General features: G+C 47.4%; 2 protein-coding genes across 2 annotated transcripts; both read right to left on the reverse strand.

The window, feature by feature from the left end:
* Positions 1–5,068: 5,068 nt before the first annotated feature.
* On the reverse strand, positions 5,069–6,343 carry LOC119097443 (blastula protease 10-like). The gene has a single exon (XM_037220475.1). It carries the CDS (start codon positions 6,341–6,343, stop codon positions 5,069–5,071), a length of 1,275 nt encoding a protein of 424 aa, XP_037076370.1.
* An 8,745-nt stretch (positions 6,344–15,088) lies between these two features.
* Positions 15,089–16,363, reverse strand: LOC119097444 (blastula protease 10). Its single transcript, XM_037220476.1, has one exon. It carries the CDS (start codon positions 16,361–16,363, stop codon positions 15,089–15,091), a length of 1,275 nt encoding a protein of 424 aa, XP_037076371.1.
* Between the last annotated feature and the right edge of the window lie 2,166 nt (positions 16,364–18,529).

The following is an 18,529-nucleotide window of genomic DNA, read 5'->3' on the forward strand; positions in this document are numbered from 1 at the left end:
CACCGGGACGGACAAGATGCGCAAGAATACACGCCTTATACGTATATAAAATTACCATTTGAGGCGGGACACTAAGCTAACCATTCGTGCACGAATGTCCTGGGTTGAAAATCGGCAGGCTTTGAGTGAGACAAGGCCTGACAATTTCACTTGACGAGCACGATGAAGTTGGGTGGTTTGGCTCTTCGGAAATCGTGTCAATATGCTGCGAATTGCATACATTTTGTGTGGATTTTGGCTACAATAAGCCTGGCTGCACTGTGCCCTTCGTATGCGGTTTGCATGGTCTCTGTGTAGGTCACAGCGTGTAGCATTGGAGACCGGTTTCGGAAACGTTGACATTGCCCTCGATTTAGTAAAGGCTTACCATTGAGCCAAATTGTAATGCATGCTGTGATGTTCAGTCGGAACATTCGCAAACAACGTACAGTTGGTTACACGTTTTTAGCTGTTTTGCTTTCCGAAACCTCATACCAATCCTCACCAGGGCCCACAGTGGGTGACTCTGTGGTGTTGGAGAGGGCGAGACCAGCCGCATGCATCATAGATTCACACTTTTCTCCCCTAAGATGGATCGCTTCTCTCCAGCAAAATGTATTGGTCTCCAATCGCAGCGATGCCGGGTCGTCGAAAAGTGGACCTACTTTAAGCCCGTGCTCTTGAGCGTTTTTGCAATTTCAGAATCAACAAAATCAGTCAGCCAAAAATAAATCCCATGGCAGCTTTTGAAGAAGTCCGTTACTTATTGCTGAGACCCACCTGACATTACGACCACTGGCAGCACAGTAAAAAGCCGTTAAAAGTCCAAGTGCCGTCCAGGGTCAGCTGGCATAGCTAGAGCCAGGCAATTTAAGTTAGGGGACGCAAAGAACCGCCGTAACAAGCGGTTCTCACTGGAATATGTCGCAGAGCAGCCCAAAGAGCAACTGTATTTCCTTATTTATTGCGAAAGCATATAGTAAGCCAGTGACAGCCATAATTTGCACCCCTCTGCATGACTGGCTAGCGGCCTGAGCTTCACGCTGAGGCGATGGCTGTCTCCAATCAACATTTGTGCGATAAAAGCCCGCTGCACGTCATCCAATATTGGTCCTTAGAATTCTAGCAATACTGAAACGCTCTTTTTCCACATTTTTCTTCCGTGGGGTATTGAAAAACAAGATCAAGTTTTTTCTACAAGGCTCTTTTTGCCTTAACACGCGCACGGGTGGGGGTGAAATTGACCTCTTATGGCTTTTCCAGAATGGTTTCGAGCGGCGCGGTGCAGCCACGCCAAATTTTGCATAACTGTAGACAATTAAATAGCAAATCGTTTGGTATACAAAATTTAGATGTACCTTGTAAGGTCGCTGACTTATGGCAAGTCAAAGTCAGGCCATGGTTTCAGCGAAGTCAATTTCTAGGGAATCATTCAGTCTAATCCAACAACGGAGTGTTAGACAAAGCCATGCACCTCTGAGATGCTTTCTTAGGCAACACAAATATTGAATGAACAAATTACGTTGACCTAAGGTCGGGTATAAAAGTCAGACCAAGGTCAAAACCAAACTGTTTTATTACTCTAGGGCTTGCTGTATGGAGGAGATTTTGGTGCTCAGTTTGAATTTATCGATAGCAGGAACCGCATTGTACATCTTCCATGGACTTCTTAGAGGTCAGAATAAGTTATTGACCTAAAATGACCCAGGTCAACATTTTGTTTTGGAGACATACGGCCTAGTGTAATCTTTGTCGCTTGTCCAAATGCAAAACTTAGAGCAGTCTTGCATGATTTTGGTCGCCACGGCCCTCAAAAGGTCAAACAAGGTCACTAACCTTAAATATGAGCATATAACTTTTTGCTTAGCTACAGGCTAGGACCTGGGGGCACTTCGGAGACCAGCCTCGAATTTGACCTTGTTTGACCTTATTTGACACAAAGTTTATGACCTAGGAACCTCAAGATCTGTCCTAAGTGAGTTTACGTAAAGGTCAATACACCCTATAAATTTGGTGTCTCTAGCTCTCTTAGCTCTTGATATCTCAGGGAGTCAAATTGCCCCCCACCCGAGCGAAGCGTATCTAGCCGGCCACCCGAGCACGTGTAAACATCACACCGAAACAGCCAGAACGGCATTTTAAAACGCGCCCGGGTGGCCGGTTGGATACCCTTCTCTCGGGTGAGGGTCAATTTGGCCCCCTCTGAGATCCTAGGAGCTAAAAAAGTTTGAAAAGCCAAACTCACAAAGTGTGTTAGCCCATACGTGAACTCACTTAGATCAAAGTTTGAGGTTCCTAGGCCATGACCTTCGGGTCAAACGAGGTCAAATAAGGTCAGACTCCAGGTTGGTCTTCAAAGTGCCCCAGAACCTGGATACCTGTTCTAAGCAAAAGTTTTCACTCCATTTAAAATTAGTGACCTTGTTTGACCTTTTGAAGGTCGTGGTGATCAAAATCATACAGGATTACTTTGAATTTTGCATTTCAAGAAACAATAAAGGCTCCGTCGGGCAGTTTGCTCCTAAAAACAAAATGCTGATCTGGGTCATTTTAGGTCAGTGACCTTTTCTGATCTTTAAGAAGCCCATGAAAGCTGTATGGTGCGATTTTTGTTATCAAGGAATTCGAAATGAGCACCAAAAACTAACCCATATCGCAATCCCTAGAGTAATAAAACAGGTTGGTTTTGATCTTGGCCTGACCTTTATGCCTGACCTTAGGTCAATGGAATTTGTTCACTTAATTGTTGTGTTGCCTAAGAAAGTATCTCAGAGATGTATGGCTTCGTTTAACACCCCGTTGTTGCATTATATTGAACGATTCCCTAGAAATTGACTGCGCTGAACCCAAGGGCCGTCTTTGACCTGTCGTAGGTCAGCGACCTTACAAGTTACATCTAAATTTTGTATGCCAAACGGCCTGCTATTCAATTGCATACAGCTGCGCAAAATTTGGCGCGGCATAGCCACGCCATTCGGAAAGCATTCTGGAAAAACTTTGGCGGCGCAATTTAACACCTACCCGAGTGCATGTTAACGTTACCCGTTCCGTGTTCAGGCATGACTTTAAAGATGATGGTCTTAAATTCCCGGGTCGTAATGTGCGTACGGTTAGCCAGTAGTCGATGCCCTTATGGCGTTGTCGGAAGATGTTTATTGTGTATATACGGCATGTTTTTGCTAGTTTTCATGTCTCATTCCCAGAGTTGTTTCATCAGTTTGGTCGCGCAAATCACGGCAGAACGGCGCAAAGGGTCGATTCTGAAATGCTGCCAGACATAAAGAGTCGCTGGGCAGAGGCGCACAGGACAAAACAACGATCGAGTAGGAGAACAACAAGGTGCCGATGGAGTAGATCGCGCAGTGAACATGGTGAACGCACAAGAACGCTTCCGCTTCAACAGGGAAATTCATTGACTTCTTTGATAGACCTACCGGCGAGCGATGGGTATCACTCTCGTTTATTCTAAGTTCCATGTAGTTCACATTTGGGACTGGATGACGTTTGTGATTAGCGTAAGGTGTTCTGATATGTAACAAGTTACCGAAATGTTAGGGGAATACCTTTTTGCCCAATGCAATTTACCGAATGCTATGTTAAGCTGCTGTTTTCGTTCCTTGCTAGCGTGCCAGTAAGGTGGAATATTGAAAATATACACGTAATTTTCAAACTAGCTTTTTGCAGGCGTACGCCTTGACAAAATATTAATAAGTTGACGCCCATTTTCACCAATGCACATTTGTCGGAAAGATCTTTAGTCGAATGCCAATTTGCGGAAACGCTTTTAAGTTGAATGCCAATTATCAAAACGTTCTTTGTTTGAATACTAAGCTTTCGAAACACTCTGTAGCTAGCATGCTCTAAATCAAACACTAACTAACCAATATGTTTTTGTCGAATGGTAGCTACCGCAATGTGCTTTGGCTGAAAGTTGATTTATCGAAATTATTTTTTTGTACCAGGTGAAATATTTGACTGCTCTTTTGACGAACAGCTATGTTTATACAGCTATATAGAGATGTTTGTCAATGGATCATAGACATAAGCACCCAAGTCCTGAATGCCCATGTCTACTCGGCATATCGTGATCATCTTTTTCACCATCACCCTGAGAGGAAACCTAGCCAGCTAAATCCGTGATACATTTTCGTCAAACGGTATTAGATAGGGGTGACTGAACAATAGTAAAAAGGACTCTTGACGGGCAAATCAGGTCCACCCCTCCCGCCTCCCCTGTTACAACACCTTGACATGCTGCCACTATACGGGAAACGCCGTTGAACAGCCACTAGACCTCGCGTGAATAGGAGGCAGATCGACCCGATCCCCTCACCATATACGGTTTTTTAGGATATCTGTCCGATATATTGTGCAATCACACCTAAATTTTTAGTAGATTATGGGGCATTCATGACGGGTGTTGAGACACCAGAAATATGTTCCTAGCTTTTCTGATTTTGGAGCAGCTGCGGATGTTTAGAAGAAGCACTGCGCGTGCGAACTACGGCCGGTGTGTGCGGCGGGCGGCAGACTATGATGCCGCAGAACGCGCGCGGCGGACCGACAGAAATAGATTATTCATCGTTAATATGATGTCTGTGTAGCAGCCCAATCTGACGCAGGGGAAAAACTACACGGCAAGAAAACCTGAACTCGCTCTTGGATCTAATTATTTTCTGAAGAACATGTCGCTGTTCTCCATTTGATACATGCTTCGCATTGCGTTAAGCAACTCATGACTGACTCGGACCGCATTCGATGCTGGCTGCTGCACATATTTCAACGCTTTTAGCCAATTCGTGAGACACACTTTCCGCGTTTCATTGCTTCTGTGTATTAGATCAAGTCAGATCAAGCTGTTTTCGTACCGACCCGTCACCATCATCCCAGGAAATGCATCTGTCTAGAGCGAAACTTGCCAATGTGCAGACAATAATTGCAGGGATAGAGAGAACTCGCTTGGCCGTGGCAACAACCGAAGCCGCTTTGCCTCGCTAGATATTATAAAGCTATCCAGCACAAGTCAGTGAGGCGTTGCGGCATGTGTGTAAGGACGGACGTATGGGTAAATGTCTTGAACAAAAAGGTCTCAGACGAAGCTGACGGAGGCGGTGAAGCCGGTCTGCAGGGAGGGGTAGCTGCCGCCGGCGTATGTGTGCATCTCCAGCGCCAGCCGGTTGCCGGTCGTGGTGTACGTCTTGCCCTGCAGTTCGCTGCCGCAGGCGTTAACGTCGGCCGAGTTGTCGCTGTTCGTGTACAGGTTAATCCAGTCCCAGTAGCAGTTGCCATCGCTGTAGCGGTACAGCACCTTGGCTGTGTTGAAGGTGATTCTGACGCGCCGGCCAGCCGGTGCCGTCACGACCCAGAAGCAGTTCTGGTTGCGCGGGTAGATGCTGGGCCAGTTGATGGAGCTGACGGTGCCAGCCGAGGTGATGGCCTGGTTGCCGCAGATGCTGCCGTAATATGGCGCTGTCACCGTCTGACAGCGGGAGCCGCTGGTGCCCGGCGGGCAGACGCAGCTGCATGCCTTACTGACGTAGCCGCCGTTTTGGCACGCAGGCGGGCTGGAGCAGGAGGCAGCACAACTGTACATGGCGTTGGCCAGCTGCTTATCACGGTGCGAAAGGCCGGTCCGGCTGCCGATCAGGCCTGAGTACTGCAGCTGGTTCACCTGGATAGTCGGCTGGCCGTTCTTGGTGAAGTACGTGCTGCCGTAGTGCATGACGGAGGTGTAGTCGTAAGGTACAGAGTAGTTGTTGGCGTTGGAGGCGATGGCAAAGTTTCCGCTCCTGCCGTCCTGGATGTTCCCGGTCAGGATGGTGACGTAGCTGTTCCTGTCCGGTCGTGACTGCTCGTGGTTGAAGCCGAGCGCGTGGCCGACCTCGTGCGCGATCGTACCCAAGCCGGTACAGCCGGTGCCGATGCTGACGTCCTGGCCTGAGGTCCAGCCGGTGCGGCCAACGTACGACCAGCAGCCCGACTGCTTGCTGAAGCGCAGGTGCGGCTCGCCGGCGAAGCTGGCCGACACCTCGGTGAAGGTGACGCAGGTGTGCTGGCGCCAGTGGTTGAGCGCCGCCTCGATGGCAGCCCGGTCCGGCACGGAGGTGGACGTGATGGCGTACTTGACCTGGCCGCCGGGCCACAGGTTGGGCGCCGCCTTCCGGTCCAGCTTCTGCTCCTCCGTCAGCACCATGTCCGACTCGAACAGCTCCAGACCGGAGTCGGTCACGTCCGGGTTGTGGTTCTCGAACAGGTACTGCGGCTCGGGGATCTCCTCGGTGAAGAGCGCCTCACTCTGCGGTGACACGCTCGAGGGCGCGGCGGCGGCAACGGCCAGCAGACTTACCAGCAGGAGACGAGACATGGCTGAGTCAGTGGTGATTGGACGCGGGCCGTCGTATTTATAGGTGGAAGGACACCGGACACAGGTGTCGCCTGTAAGGGGAACATTGACATCTGCATCTGCGAGAAGTTCCCCGTCAACCAGTGGGAGAGGGAGAGGACTGTTGGAAAGCGTTCGGTCCCAGCGTTGCACACCTGTGCTAATTGGCAACCGTTGTCTCTGGACAGGGCCATCGTGCTCCATCAGTGCACACCTGCAGAGGTCCTTTCAAGACGACGTATTGGCACATGCCTCCTCATTATTGGGGGAATAACAGCATAAGCTGATAAGGTCACGTCTATCGAGACAGGATAGTGTAAGTCGTGATTTAGCCACTGCGCAGCGACGTGCGATTCATGTGATCGTTACGGTGAATTTGAACTCGTGAGTTGGCATTACGTCAATAGTTGAACTCCTTCCTTCCGCACAGGGACAATACTATGCGCGGTTGAGTGACTAACACCACAAAAAGGTAGCATTTTTACATTTTCGGTCGTTGGGGTTCCATTTACGGGAAGAGAAAAAAGTGTGACTTGTAAAGTCGAACTTCATAGGAGACATTCACGGTATAAAAATATAGAAGTCATCCAAGTTATGTCACAGTCATATTGATTTTACATAAACAGTAATGCACTTTTTGCGGAGGAGGACGAGAGAGCCTACAGAGGTAATTAAAGCATGTGCCCGTCTCCCACGGAACATAAGTGGTCTGATCTGTCTCCTTAATCCTCGCCACGATTCGCCGATGTTTTTCATAATGCAGATGGGGAGGGAGGAGGACGGGGGGGGGGGTACGAACTCCACCACCTGAGGTTTCGAAAGTAATACAGAAAACCCCAGTGGATTAGTCTCAACGAGAATTCATGACTGATTTTAGCAAAGGTCCAGCTTGCCGGAAAATGAATTCAAGGAGTGCCTATTATTTATGCAAATGAAAACATTCGTGTAACAGGCCTCCCCTTCTTACCTCAAAACGCAAAACCCCCAGCAGTATATTGGTATTATCTATTCTAGGTGTCCGCATAGTACAGAAAGTTACCAAAAAATGCGTTACTTGCATGAATCAAGACATTGCGTAAACATACATGATATGGCTTGTTTTTCATGAAAGACCAACTCAATCTGCCTAGTGAAACTTGATTTCTAACGATCAACCAGCCTACCAGCAATGGCAAAGATGGTAGTAAGATGTTAAGCATGAATAAATCCTCAATCTTGCACTAAATGGGGGGGGGGGGCTTTCTGCAATTTAGGGTTTTGTTTTACCTAGCACGCTCCAACATCCGATCTTTCACAAAATTTAGATCCCTTGGAACTGGTTTACGCAATTCCCAAGGCTTAAACACAAAATACTCCTGAAATTAGCATCCGAAATGTACTTTTCAGGGTATTTTTAATGATAAATTCTTAACTACTCACTTGAATATATTAGGCATACATTGGAGAACACTATAGGTTGAAAGAGCTTTAAGTTTCCGGCATCAGCTTTGCCTAATTAGCAAAGCGCAGCAAAGATGTCGATGAGACGCATCAGAAAGCCAGAATCTTGCCCCAACAGCACTTTCTTGCTTTCTTGATGGCACTACCTGCTAGCAAGTGTAATTCACACTTTGCCTTTATAGGATGAGCTTATCCCCAAAATTTACATAAACCAATACCACATTGGAATTTCGCTCAGTTCCTGTCACGACACAATGTTGTGATATCCGGCCAGTTTTCAGAGTCTTTTTCAACCAAAAAATTAAATGAAGCTCATAAGACTGTTGTCTCTATACAGAGTCCCGATATTAAAATTATTCTATCGGGTATGAGTTGCTGTGAACTGAACTTATAATCTGGTTATTCAATACCATGCCCCATTTATGGTCACGCTACTCATTTTGTTCAACAGGTACCTATGCCAAAATGGATATGGCCTATCACCCCCATCTAGCTTCCACCCATAACTCCCACTACCGACCCACCAAAGGTTACATTCAAATTTAGCTGCACTTGCCAACCTGCACCTGTACTCACAATCCCTCTGGAAAAGCACACAATCGCTTTGGCAAAACACACAACGGGCACAAACCTAGATGATTGACAATACTCAATGATTTGGTTGTTTGGTTGCTTAGATTAGAGCCCTTTCGACTGGAAAGGATCATTTCAGGACTATGAGATGAAGGAGAGTGGTTCACGGTGGGGCAGGCTTGCACGCGCCTGGGGGGCCAACTACCGAGCTTAAATCCGCGCATGTGCGCTGGGTACCCGGTCGAGGCCCCCATTCGCAGGTGGCCTCTCAGCCCACTCGTGGCTGACGCATGCAGCCTGCCCCGCATAGCGGGGTGTCGCGAGGATGCAGAATGAAGTAAAAAAAGGATAAGAGGGTTGGATGTTCAATGCTGCAATGACGTATTTTAAATCGAACTGCGGTTCTATGATAAGAACAAAGTTATGCTCAAAGGAAATAATGACGTCATTAGTATTTGCGTCACCGGTATTGTGTCATACTATTTTTTACCAACAAGACATAATTTTAAAGTTGTCTCAATAACTTGCATTGCTTATTACACTCCTCGAATAAAGAGCTGATGCACAAGCTCGGCTTAACGATTATGCGACGTCTTTGAGGCTCATATGATGCGTTTACGTCTTCAGCAAGCGGTCAAATGTCGTTTACGCTGAGGAGACAGCGCAGTGAGGACGTGGAGGATATTAGAAAGTGAACTAAAATAACCCTTCAAAAAATTGGGAGCCAGCGAATTGTGCCCACAAATCGTCCACAAAATGTCTTGCCATAGAGCAGTGGTGAAAAAGGTCTTGACCACTAAAACATATTTTCCTTTTCAATGCTGCAATGCGCTCACTTTTATCCCAAGGACGTATTGTGCAATGGACGTATCGCGAAAGAGTATGTTGAACAGAACGTTGAACAGTGCGAGCGTCTCAGCGTCCTTTCATGAAGGGCAGGCATTGATAAGTGCCCCATGTCCATGGGCCCACGAGTGGATGGTTTTTTACCTCTGCCTTCAATGAACGCCAGTGTTATCACTTGTTCATGTTCATGCTCATGTTCATGTACATGTTCATGATACGAAAGGGAATAGAGACGGTAGATTTTAGGGATTCAATATAAATAACCCGATCAGTGCGTCGGAAAATGCTCTTTCATGAGACTTAGGAGAAAGAGATGCACTGATAATAAGGTGAATGGACCCTCTAAAACGCAATATAACGGTCCATTTTTGTGAATTGTTGATACTAACGCACACTGATGTATGCCGATATATGTTTTCCTATATGTTTTTTATTTTACTTAATTTTTTTTTAGAAATTTGGTCCGAACCCTTTGAATGATTGGATTTCTGGGATCAGCGCTCACGCTGAGCAGTGCTTGTTGTGCGAGCCCTGACCCCTACCATCCGATCGCGCAATTCCAGGCAACGGCAGAATTTAGTGGCGAAAGCTTAACGTGCCGCAACGTTCGGCACTGTCCGTCGTGCCCTCTGACGTCAACTGACCTTTAGTGCGACCGCTGCCACCGGCCGCAGGCCATACCTGTCAAGGACAAATAGCGAGCGCCTAAAGCGACTCGAACCCACCCCGCCACGGGTGGGTGAATCGGGAGGCAAGCGCTCTAACCAACTGAGCCACCGGGACGGACTGTGACACCGGGACGGACAAGATGCGCAAGAATGCACGCCTTATACGTATATAAAATTACCATTTCAGGCGGGACACTAAGCTAACCATTCGTGCACGAATGTCCTTGGCTGAAAATCGGCAGGCTTTGAGTGAGGCAAGGCCTGACAATTTCACTTGACGAGCACGATGAAGTTGGGTGGTTTGGCTCTTTGGAAATCGTGTCAATATGCTGTGAATTGCATACATTTTGTGTGGATATTGGCTACACTAAGCCTGGCTGCACTGTGCCCTTCGTATGCGGTTTGTATGGTCTCTGTGTAGGTCACGGCGTGTAGCATTGGAGACCGGTTTCGGAAACGTTGACATTGTCTGCCCTCGATTTAGTAAAGGCTTACCATTGAGCCAAATTGTAATGCATGCTGTGATGTTCAGTCGGAACATTCGCAAACAACGTACAGTTGGATACACGTATTTAGCCGTTTTGCTTTCCGAAACCTCATACCAATCCTCACCATGGCCCACAATGGGTGACTCTGTGGTGTTGGAGAGGGCGAGACCAGCCGCATGCATCATCCATTCACACTTTTCTCCCCTAAGATGGATCGCTTCTCTCCAGCAAAATGTATTGGTCTCCTATCGCAGCGATGCCGGGTCGTCGAAAAGTGGACCTACTTTAAGCCCGTGCTCTTGAGCGTTTTTGCAATTTCAGAATCAACAAAATCAGTCAGCAAAAAACAAATCCCATGGCAGCTTTTGAAGAAGTACGTTACTTATTGCTGAGACCCACCTGACATTACGACCACTGGCAACACAGTAAAAAGCCGTTAAAAGTCCAAGTGCCGTTCAGGGTCAGCTGGCATGGCTAGAGCTAGGCAATTTAAGTTAGGGGACGCAAAGAACCGCCGTAACAAGCGGTTCTCACTGGAGTATATCGCAGAGCAGCCCAAAGAGTAACTGTATTTCCTTATTTATTACGAAAGCATACAGTAACCCGGTGACAGCCATAATTTGCACCCCTCTGCATGACTGGCTAGCGGCCTGAACTTCGCTCTGAGGCGATGGCTGCCTCCAATCAACATTTGTGCGATAAAAGCCCGCTGCATGTCATCCAATATTGGTCCTTAGAATTCTAGCAATACTGAAACGTTCTTTTTCCACATTTTTCTTCCGTGTGGTATTGAAAAACAAGATCAAGTTTTTTTCTACAAGGCTCTTTTTGCCTTAACACGCGCAAGGGTGGGGGTGAAATTGACCTCCTATGGCTTTTCCAGAATGGTTTCGAGCGGCGCGGTGCAGCCACGCCAAATTTTGCATAGCTGTAGACAATTAAATAGCAAATCGTTTGGTATACAAAATTTAGATGTAACTTGTAAGGTCGCTGACTTATGGCAAGTCAAAGTCAGGCCATGGTTTCAGCGAAATCAATTTCTAGGGAATCATTCAGTCTAATCCAACAACGGAGCGTTAGACGAAGCCATACACCTCTGAGATGCTTTCTTAGGCAACACAAATATTGAATGAACAAATTACGTTGACCTAAGGTCGGGTATAAAAGCCAGACCAAGGTCAAAACCAAACTGTTTTATTACTCTAGGGCTTGCTGTATGGAGGAGATTTTGGTGCTCAGTTTGAATTTATCGATAGCAGGAACCGCATTGTACATCTTCCATGGATTTCTTAGAGGTCAGAATAAGTTATTGACCTAAAATGACCCAGGTCAACATTTTGTTTTTGGAGACATACTTCCTAGTGTAATCTTTGTCGCTTGTCCAAACGCAAAACTTAGAGCAGTCTTGTATGATTTTGGTCACCACGGCCCTCAAAAGGTCAAACAAGGTCACTAACCTTAAATATGAGCATATGACTTTTTGCTTAGCTACGGGCTAGGACCTGGGGGCACTTCGGAGACCAGCCTCGAATTTGACCTTGTTTGACCTTATTTGACACAAAGTTTATGACCTAGGAACCTCAAGATCTGTCCTAAGTGAGTTTACGTAAAGGTCAATACACCCTATAAATTTGGTGTCTCTAGCTCTCTTAGCTCTTGATATCTCAGGGAGTCAAATTGCCCCCCACCCGAGCGAAGCGTATCTAGCCGGCCACCCGAGCACGTGTAAACATCACACCGAAACAGCCAGAACGGCATTTTAAAACGCGCCCGGGTGGCCGGTTGGATACCCTTCTCTCGGGTGAGGGTCAATTTGGCCCCCTCTGAGATCCTAGGAGCTAAAAAAGTTTGAAAAGCCAAACTCACAAAGTGTGTTAGCCCATACGTGAACTCACTTAGATCAAAGTTTGAGGTTCCTAGGCCATGACCTTCGGGTCAAACGAGGTCAAATAAGGTCAGACTCCAGGTTGGTCTTCAAAGTGCCCCAAAACCTGGATACCTGTTCTAAGCAAAAGTTGTCACTCCATTTAAAATCAGTGACCTTGTTGGACCTTTTGAAGGTCGTGGTGATCAAAATCATACAGGATTACTTTGAATTTTGCATTTCAAGAAACAGTAAAGGCTCCGTCGGGCAGTTTGCTCCTAAAAACAAAATGCTGATCTGGGTCATTTTAGGTCAGTGACCTTTTCTGATCTTTAAGAAGCCCATGAAAGCTGCATGGTGCGGTTTTTGTTATCAAGGAATTCGAAATGAGCACCAAAAACTAACCCATATCGCAATCCCTAGAGTAATAAAACAGGTTGGTTTTGATCTTGGCCTGACCTTTATGCCTGACCTTAGGTCAATGGAATTTGTTCACTTAATTGTTGTGTTGCCTAAGAAAGTATCTCAGAGATGTATGGCTTCGTTTAACACCCCGTTGTTGCATTATATTGAACGATTCCCTAGAAAGTGACTTCGCTGAACCCAAGGGCCGTCTTTGACCTGTCGTAGGTCAGCGACCTTACAAGTTACATCTAAATTTTGTATGCCAAACGGCCTGCTATTCAATTGCATACAGCTGCGCAAAATTTGGCGCGGCACAGCCACGCCATTCGGAAAGCATTCTGGAAAAACTTCGGGGGCGCAATTTAACACCTACCCGAGTGCATGCTAACGTTGCCCATTCCGTGTTCAGGCATGATTTTAAAGATGACGGTCTTAAATTCCCGGGTCGTAATGTGCGTACGGTTAGCCAGTAGTCGATGCCCTTATGGCGTTGTCGGAAGATGTTTATTGTGTATATGCGGCATGTTTTTGCTAGTTTTCATGTCTCATTCCCAGAGTTGTTTCATCAGTTTGGTCGCGCAAATCACGGCAAAACGGCGCAAAGGGTCGATTCTGAAATGCTGCCAGACATAAAGAGTCGCTGGACAGAGGCGCAAAGGACAAAACAACGATCGGCCAGGAGAACAACAAGGTGCCGATGGAGTGGATCGCGCAGTGAACATGGTGAACGCACAAGAACGCTTCCGCTTCAACAGGGAAATTCATTGACTACTTTGATAGACCTACCGGCGAGCGATGGGTATCACTCCCGTTTATTCTAAGTTCCATGTAGTTCACATTTGGGACTGGATGACGTTTGTGATTAACGTAAGGTGTTCTGATATGTAACAAGTTACCGAAATGTTAGGGGAATACTTTTTTGCCGAATGCAATTTACCGAATGCTATGTTGAGTTGCTGTTTTCGTTCCTTGTTAGCGTGCCAGTAAGGTGGAATACTGAAAATATACACGTAATTTGCAAACTAGTTTTTTGCAGGCGTACACCTTGACAAAATATTGATAAGTTGAAGCCCATTTTCACCAATGCACATTTGTCGAAAAGATCTTTATTCGAATGCCAATTTGCGGAAATGCTTTTAAGTTGAATGCCAATTATCAAAGCGTTCTTTGTTTGAATACTATGCTTCCGAAACACTCTGTAGCTAGCATGCTCTAAATCAAACACTAACTAACCAATATGTTTTTGTCGAATGGTAGCTACTGCAATGTGTTTTGGCTGAAAGTTGATTTATCGAAATTATTTTTTGTACCAGGTGAAATATTTGAATGCTCTTTTGACGAACAGCTATGTTTATACAGCTATATAGAGATGTTTGTCAATGGATCATAGACATAAGCACCCAAGTCCTCAATGCCCATGTCTACTCGGCATATCGTGATCATCTTTTTCACCGTCGCCCTGAGAGGAAACCTAGCCAGCTAAATCCATGATAAATTTTCGTCAAACGGTATTAGATAGGGGTGACTGAACAATAGTAAAAAGGACTTTTCAGGGGCAAATCAGGTCCACCCCTCCCGCCTCCCCTGTTACGGCAACACCTTGACATGCTGCCACCATACGGGAAACGCCGTTGCATAGCCACTAGACCTCGCGTGAATAGGAGGCAGATCGACCCGATCCCCTCACCATATACGGTTTTTTAGGATACCTGTCCGGTATATTGTGCAATCACACCCAAATTTTTAGTAGATTGTGGGGCATTCATGACGGGTGTTGAGACACCAGAAATATGTTCCCAGCTTTTCTGATTTTGGAGCAGTCGCGGATGTTTAGAAAAAGCACTGCGCGTGCGAACTACGGCCGGTGTGTGCGGCGGGCGGCAGACTATGATGCCGCAGAACGCGCGCGGCGGACCGACAGAAATAGATTATTCATCGTTAATATGATGTCTGTGTAGCAGCCCAATCTGACGCAGGGGAAAAACTACACGGCAAGAAAACCTGAACTCGCTCTTGGATCTAATTATTTTCTGAAGAACATGTCGCTGTTCTCCATTTGATACATGCTTCGCATTGCGTTAAGCAACTCATGGCTGACTCGGACCGCATTCGATGCTGGCTGCTGCACATATTTCAACGCTTTTAGCCAATTCGTGAGACACACTTTCCGCGTTTCATTGCTTCTGTGTATTAGATCAAGTCAGATCAAGCTGTTTTCGTACCGACCCGTCACCATCATCCCAGGAAATGCATCTGTCTAGAGCGAAACTTGCCAATGTGCAGACAATAATTGCAGGGATAGAGAGAACTCGCTTGGCCGTGGCAACAACCGAAGCCGCTTTGCCTCGCTAGATATTATAAAGCTATCCAGCACAAGTCAGTGAGGCGTTGCGGCATGTGCGTAAGGACGGACGTATGGGTAAATGTCTTGAACAAGAAGGTCTCAGACGAAGCTGACGGAGGCGGTGAAGCCGGTCTGCAGGGAGGGGTAGCTGCCGCCGGCGTATGTGTGCATCTCCAGCGCCAGCCGGTTGCCGGTCGTGGTGTACGTCTTGCCCTGCAGTTCGCTGCCGCAGGCGTTAACGTCGGCCGAGTTGTCGCTGTTCGTGTACAGGTTAATCCAGTCCCAGTAGCAGTTGCCATCGCTGTAGCGGTACAGCACCTTGGCTGTGTTGAAGGTGATTCTGACGCGCCGGCCAGCCGGTGCCGTCACGATCCAGAAGCAGTTCTGGTTGCGCGGGTAGATGCTGGGCCAGTTGATGGAGCTGACGGTGCCAGCCGAGGTGATGGCCTGGTTGCCGCAGATGCTGCCGTAATATGGCGCTGTCACCGTCTGACAGCGGGAGCCGCTGGTGCCCGGCGGGCAGACGCAGCTGCATGCCTTACTGACGTAGCCGCCGTTTTGGCACGCAGGCGGGCTGGAGCAGGAGGCAGCACAACTGTACATGGCGTTGGCCAGCTGCTTATCACGGTGCGAAAGGCCGGTCCGGCTGCCGATCAGGCCTGAGTACTGCAGCTGGTTCACCTGGATAGTCGGCTGGCCGTTCTTGGTGAAGTACGTGCTGCCGTAGTGCATGACGGAGGTGTAGTCGTAAGGTACAGAGTAGTTGTTGGCGTTGGAGGCGATGGCAAAGTTTCCGCTCCTGCCGTCCTGGATGTTCCCGGTCAGGATGGTGACGTAGTTGTTCCTGTCCGGTCGCGACTGCTCGTGGTTGAAGCCGAGCGCGTGGCCGACCTCGTGCGCGATCGTACCCAAGCCGGTACAGCCGGTGCCGATGCTGACGTCCTGGCCTGAGGTCCAGCCGATGCGGCCAACGTACGACCAGCAGCCCGACTGCTTGCTGAAGCGCAGGTGCGGCTCGCCGGCGAAGCTGGCCGACACCTCGGTGAAGGTGACGCAGGTGTGCTGGTGCCAGTGGTTGAGCGCCGCTTCGATGGCAGCCCGGTCCGGCACGGAGGTGGACGTGATGGCGTACTTGACCTGGCCGCCGGGCCACAGGTTGGGCGCCGCCTTCCGGTCCAGCTTCTGCTCCTCCGTCAGCACCATGTCCGACTCGAACAGCTCCAGACCGGAGTCGGTCACGTCCGGGTTGTGGTTCTCAAACAGGTACTGCGGCTCGGGGATCTCCTCGGTGAAGAGCGCCTCATTCTGCGGTGACACGCTCGAGGGCGCGGCGGCGGCGACGGCCAGCAGACTTACCATCAGGAGACGAGACATAGCTGAGTCAGTGGTGATTGGACGCGGGCCGCCGTATTTATAAGTGGTAGCACACCGGACACAGGTGTCGCCTGTAAGGGGAACATTGACATCTGCATCTGCGAGAAGTTCCCCGTCAACCAGTGGGAGAGGGAGAGGACTGTTGGAAAGCGTTCGGTCCCAGCGTTGCACACCTGTGCTAATTGACAACCGTTGTCTCTGGACAGGGTCATCATGCTCCATCAATGCACAGCTGCCGAGGTCCTTTCAAGACGACGTATTGGCACATGCCTCCTCATTATTGGGGGAATAACAGCATAAGCTGATAAGGTCACGTCTATCGAGACAGGATATGGTAAGTCGTGATTTAGCCACTGCGCCAGCGACGTGCGATTCATGTGATCGTTACGGTGAATTTGAACTCGTGAGTTGGCATTACGTCAATAGTTGAACTCCTTCCTTCCGCACAGGGACAATACTATGCGCGGTTGAGTGACTAACACCACAAAAAGGTAGCATTTTTACATTTTCGGTCGTTGGGGTTCCATTTACGGGAAGAGAAAAAAGTGTGACTTGTAAAGTCGAACTTCATAGGAGACATTCACGGATAAAAATATAGAAGTCATCCAAGTTATGTCACAGTCATATTGATTTTACATAAACAGTAATGCACTTTTTGCGGAGGAGGACGAGAGAGCCTACAGAGGTAATTAAAGCATGTGCCCGTCTCCCACGGAACATAAGTGGTTCTGATCTGTCTCCTTAATCCTCGCCACGATTCGCCGATGTTTTTCATAATGCAGATGGGGAGGGAGGAGGAGGGGGGGGGGGGGTACGAACTCCACCACCTGAGGTTTCGAAAGTAATACAGAAAACCCCAGTGGATTAGTCTCAACGAGAATTCATGACTGATTTTAGCAAAGGTCCAGCTTGCCGGAAAATGAATTCAAGGAGTGCCTATTATTTATGCAAATGAAAACATTCGTGTAACAGGCCTCCCCTTCTTACCTCAAAACGCAAAACCCCCAGCAGTATATTGGTATTATCTATTCTAGGTGTCCGCATAGTACAGAAAGTTACCAAAAAATGCGTTACTTGCATGAATCAAGACATTGCGTAAATACATGATATGGCTTGTTTTTCATGAAAGACCAACTCAGTCTGCCTAGTGAAACTTATTTCTAACGATCAACCAGCCTACCAGCAATGGCAAAGATGGTAGTACGATGTTAAGCATGAATAAATCCTCAATCTTGCACTAAATGGGGGGGGGGGGCTTTCTGCAATTTAGGCTTTTGTTTTACCTAGCACTCCAACATCATCTTTCACAAAATTTAGATCCCTTGGAACTGGTTTACGCAATTCCCAAGGCTTAAACACAAAATACTCCTGAAATTAGCATCCGAAATGTACTTTTCAGGGTATTTTTAATGATAAATTCTTAACTACTCACTTGAATATATTAGACATACATTGGAGAACACTGTAGGTTGAAAGAGCTTTAAGTTTCCGGCATCAGCTTTGCCTAATTAGCAAAGCGCAGCAAAGATGTCGACGAGACGCATCAGAAAGCCAGAATCTTGCCCCAACAGCACTTTCTTGCTTTCTTGATGGCACTACCTGCTAGCAAGTGTAATTCACACTTTGCCTTTATAGGATGAGCTTATCCCCAAAATTTACATAAACCAATACCACATTGGAATTTCGCTCAGTTCCTGTCACGACACAATGTTGTGATATCCGGCCAGTTTTCAGAGTCTTTTTCAACCAAAAAATTAAATGAAGCTCATAAGACTGTTGTCTCTATACAGAGTCCCGATATTAAAATTATTCTATCGGGTATGAGTTGCTGTGAACTGAACTTATAATCTGGTTATTCAATACCATGCCCCATTTATGGTCACGCTACTCATTTTGTTCAACAGGTACCTATGCCAAAATGGATATGGCCTATCACCCCCATCTAGCTTCCACCCATAACTCCCACTACCGACCCACCAAAGGTTACATTCAAATTTAGCTGCACTTGCCAACCTGCACCTGTACTCACAATCCCTCTGGAAAAGCACACAATCGCTTTGGCAAAACACACAACGGGCACAAACCTAGATGATTGACAATACTCAATGATTTGGTTGTTTGGTTGCTTAGATTAGAGCCCTTTCGACTGGAAAGGATCATTTCAGG

Source organism: Pollicipes pollicipes, unplaced genomic scaffold, assembly GCF_011947565.3.
Source record: "Pollicipes pollicipes isolate AB1234 unplaced genomic scaffold, Ppol_2.1 Scaffold_4295;HRSCAF=5057_pilon_pilon_pilon, whole genome shotgun sequence".
Taxonomy (NCBI): Eukaryota; Metazoa; Arthropoda; class Thecostraca; order Pollicipedomorpha; family Pollicipedidae; genus Pollicipes; species Pollicipes pollicipes.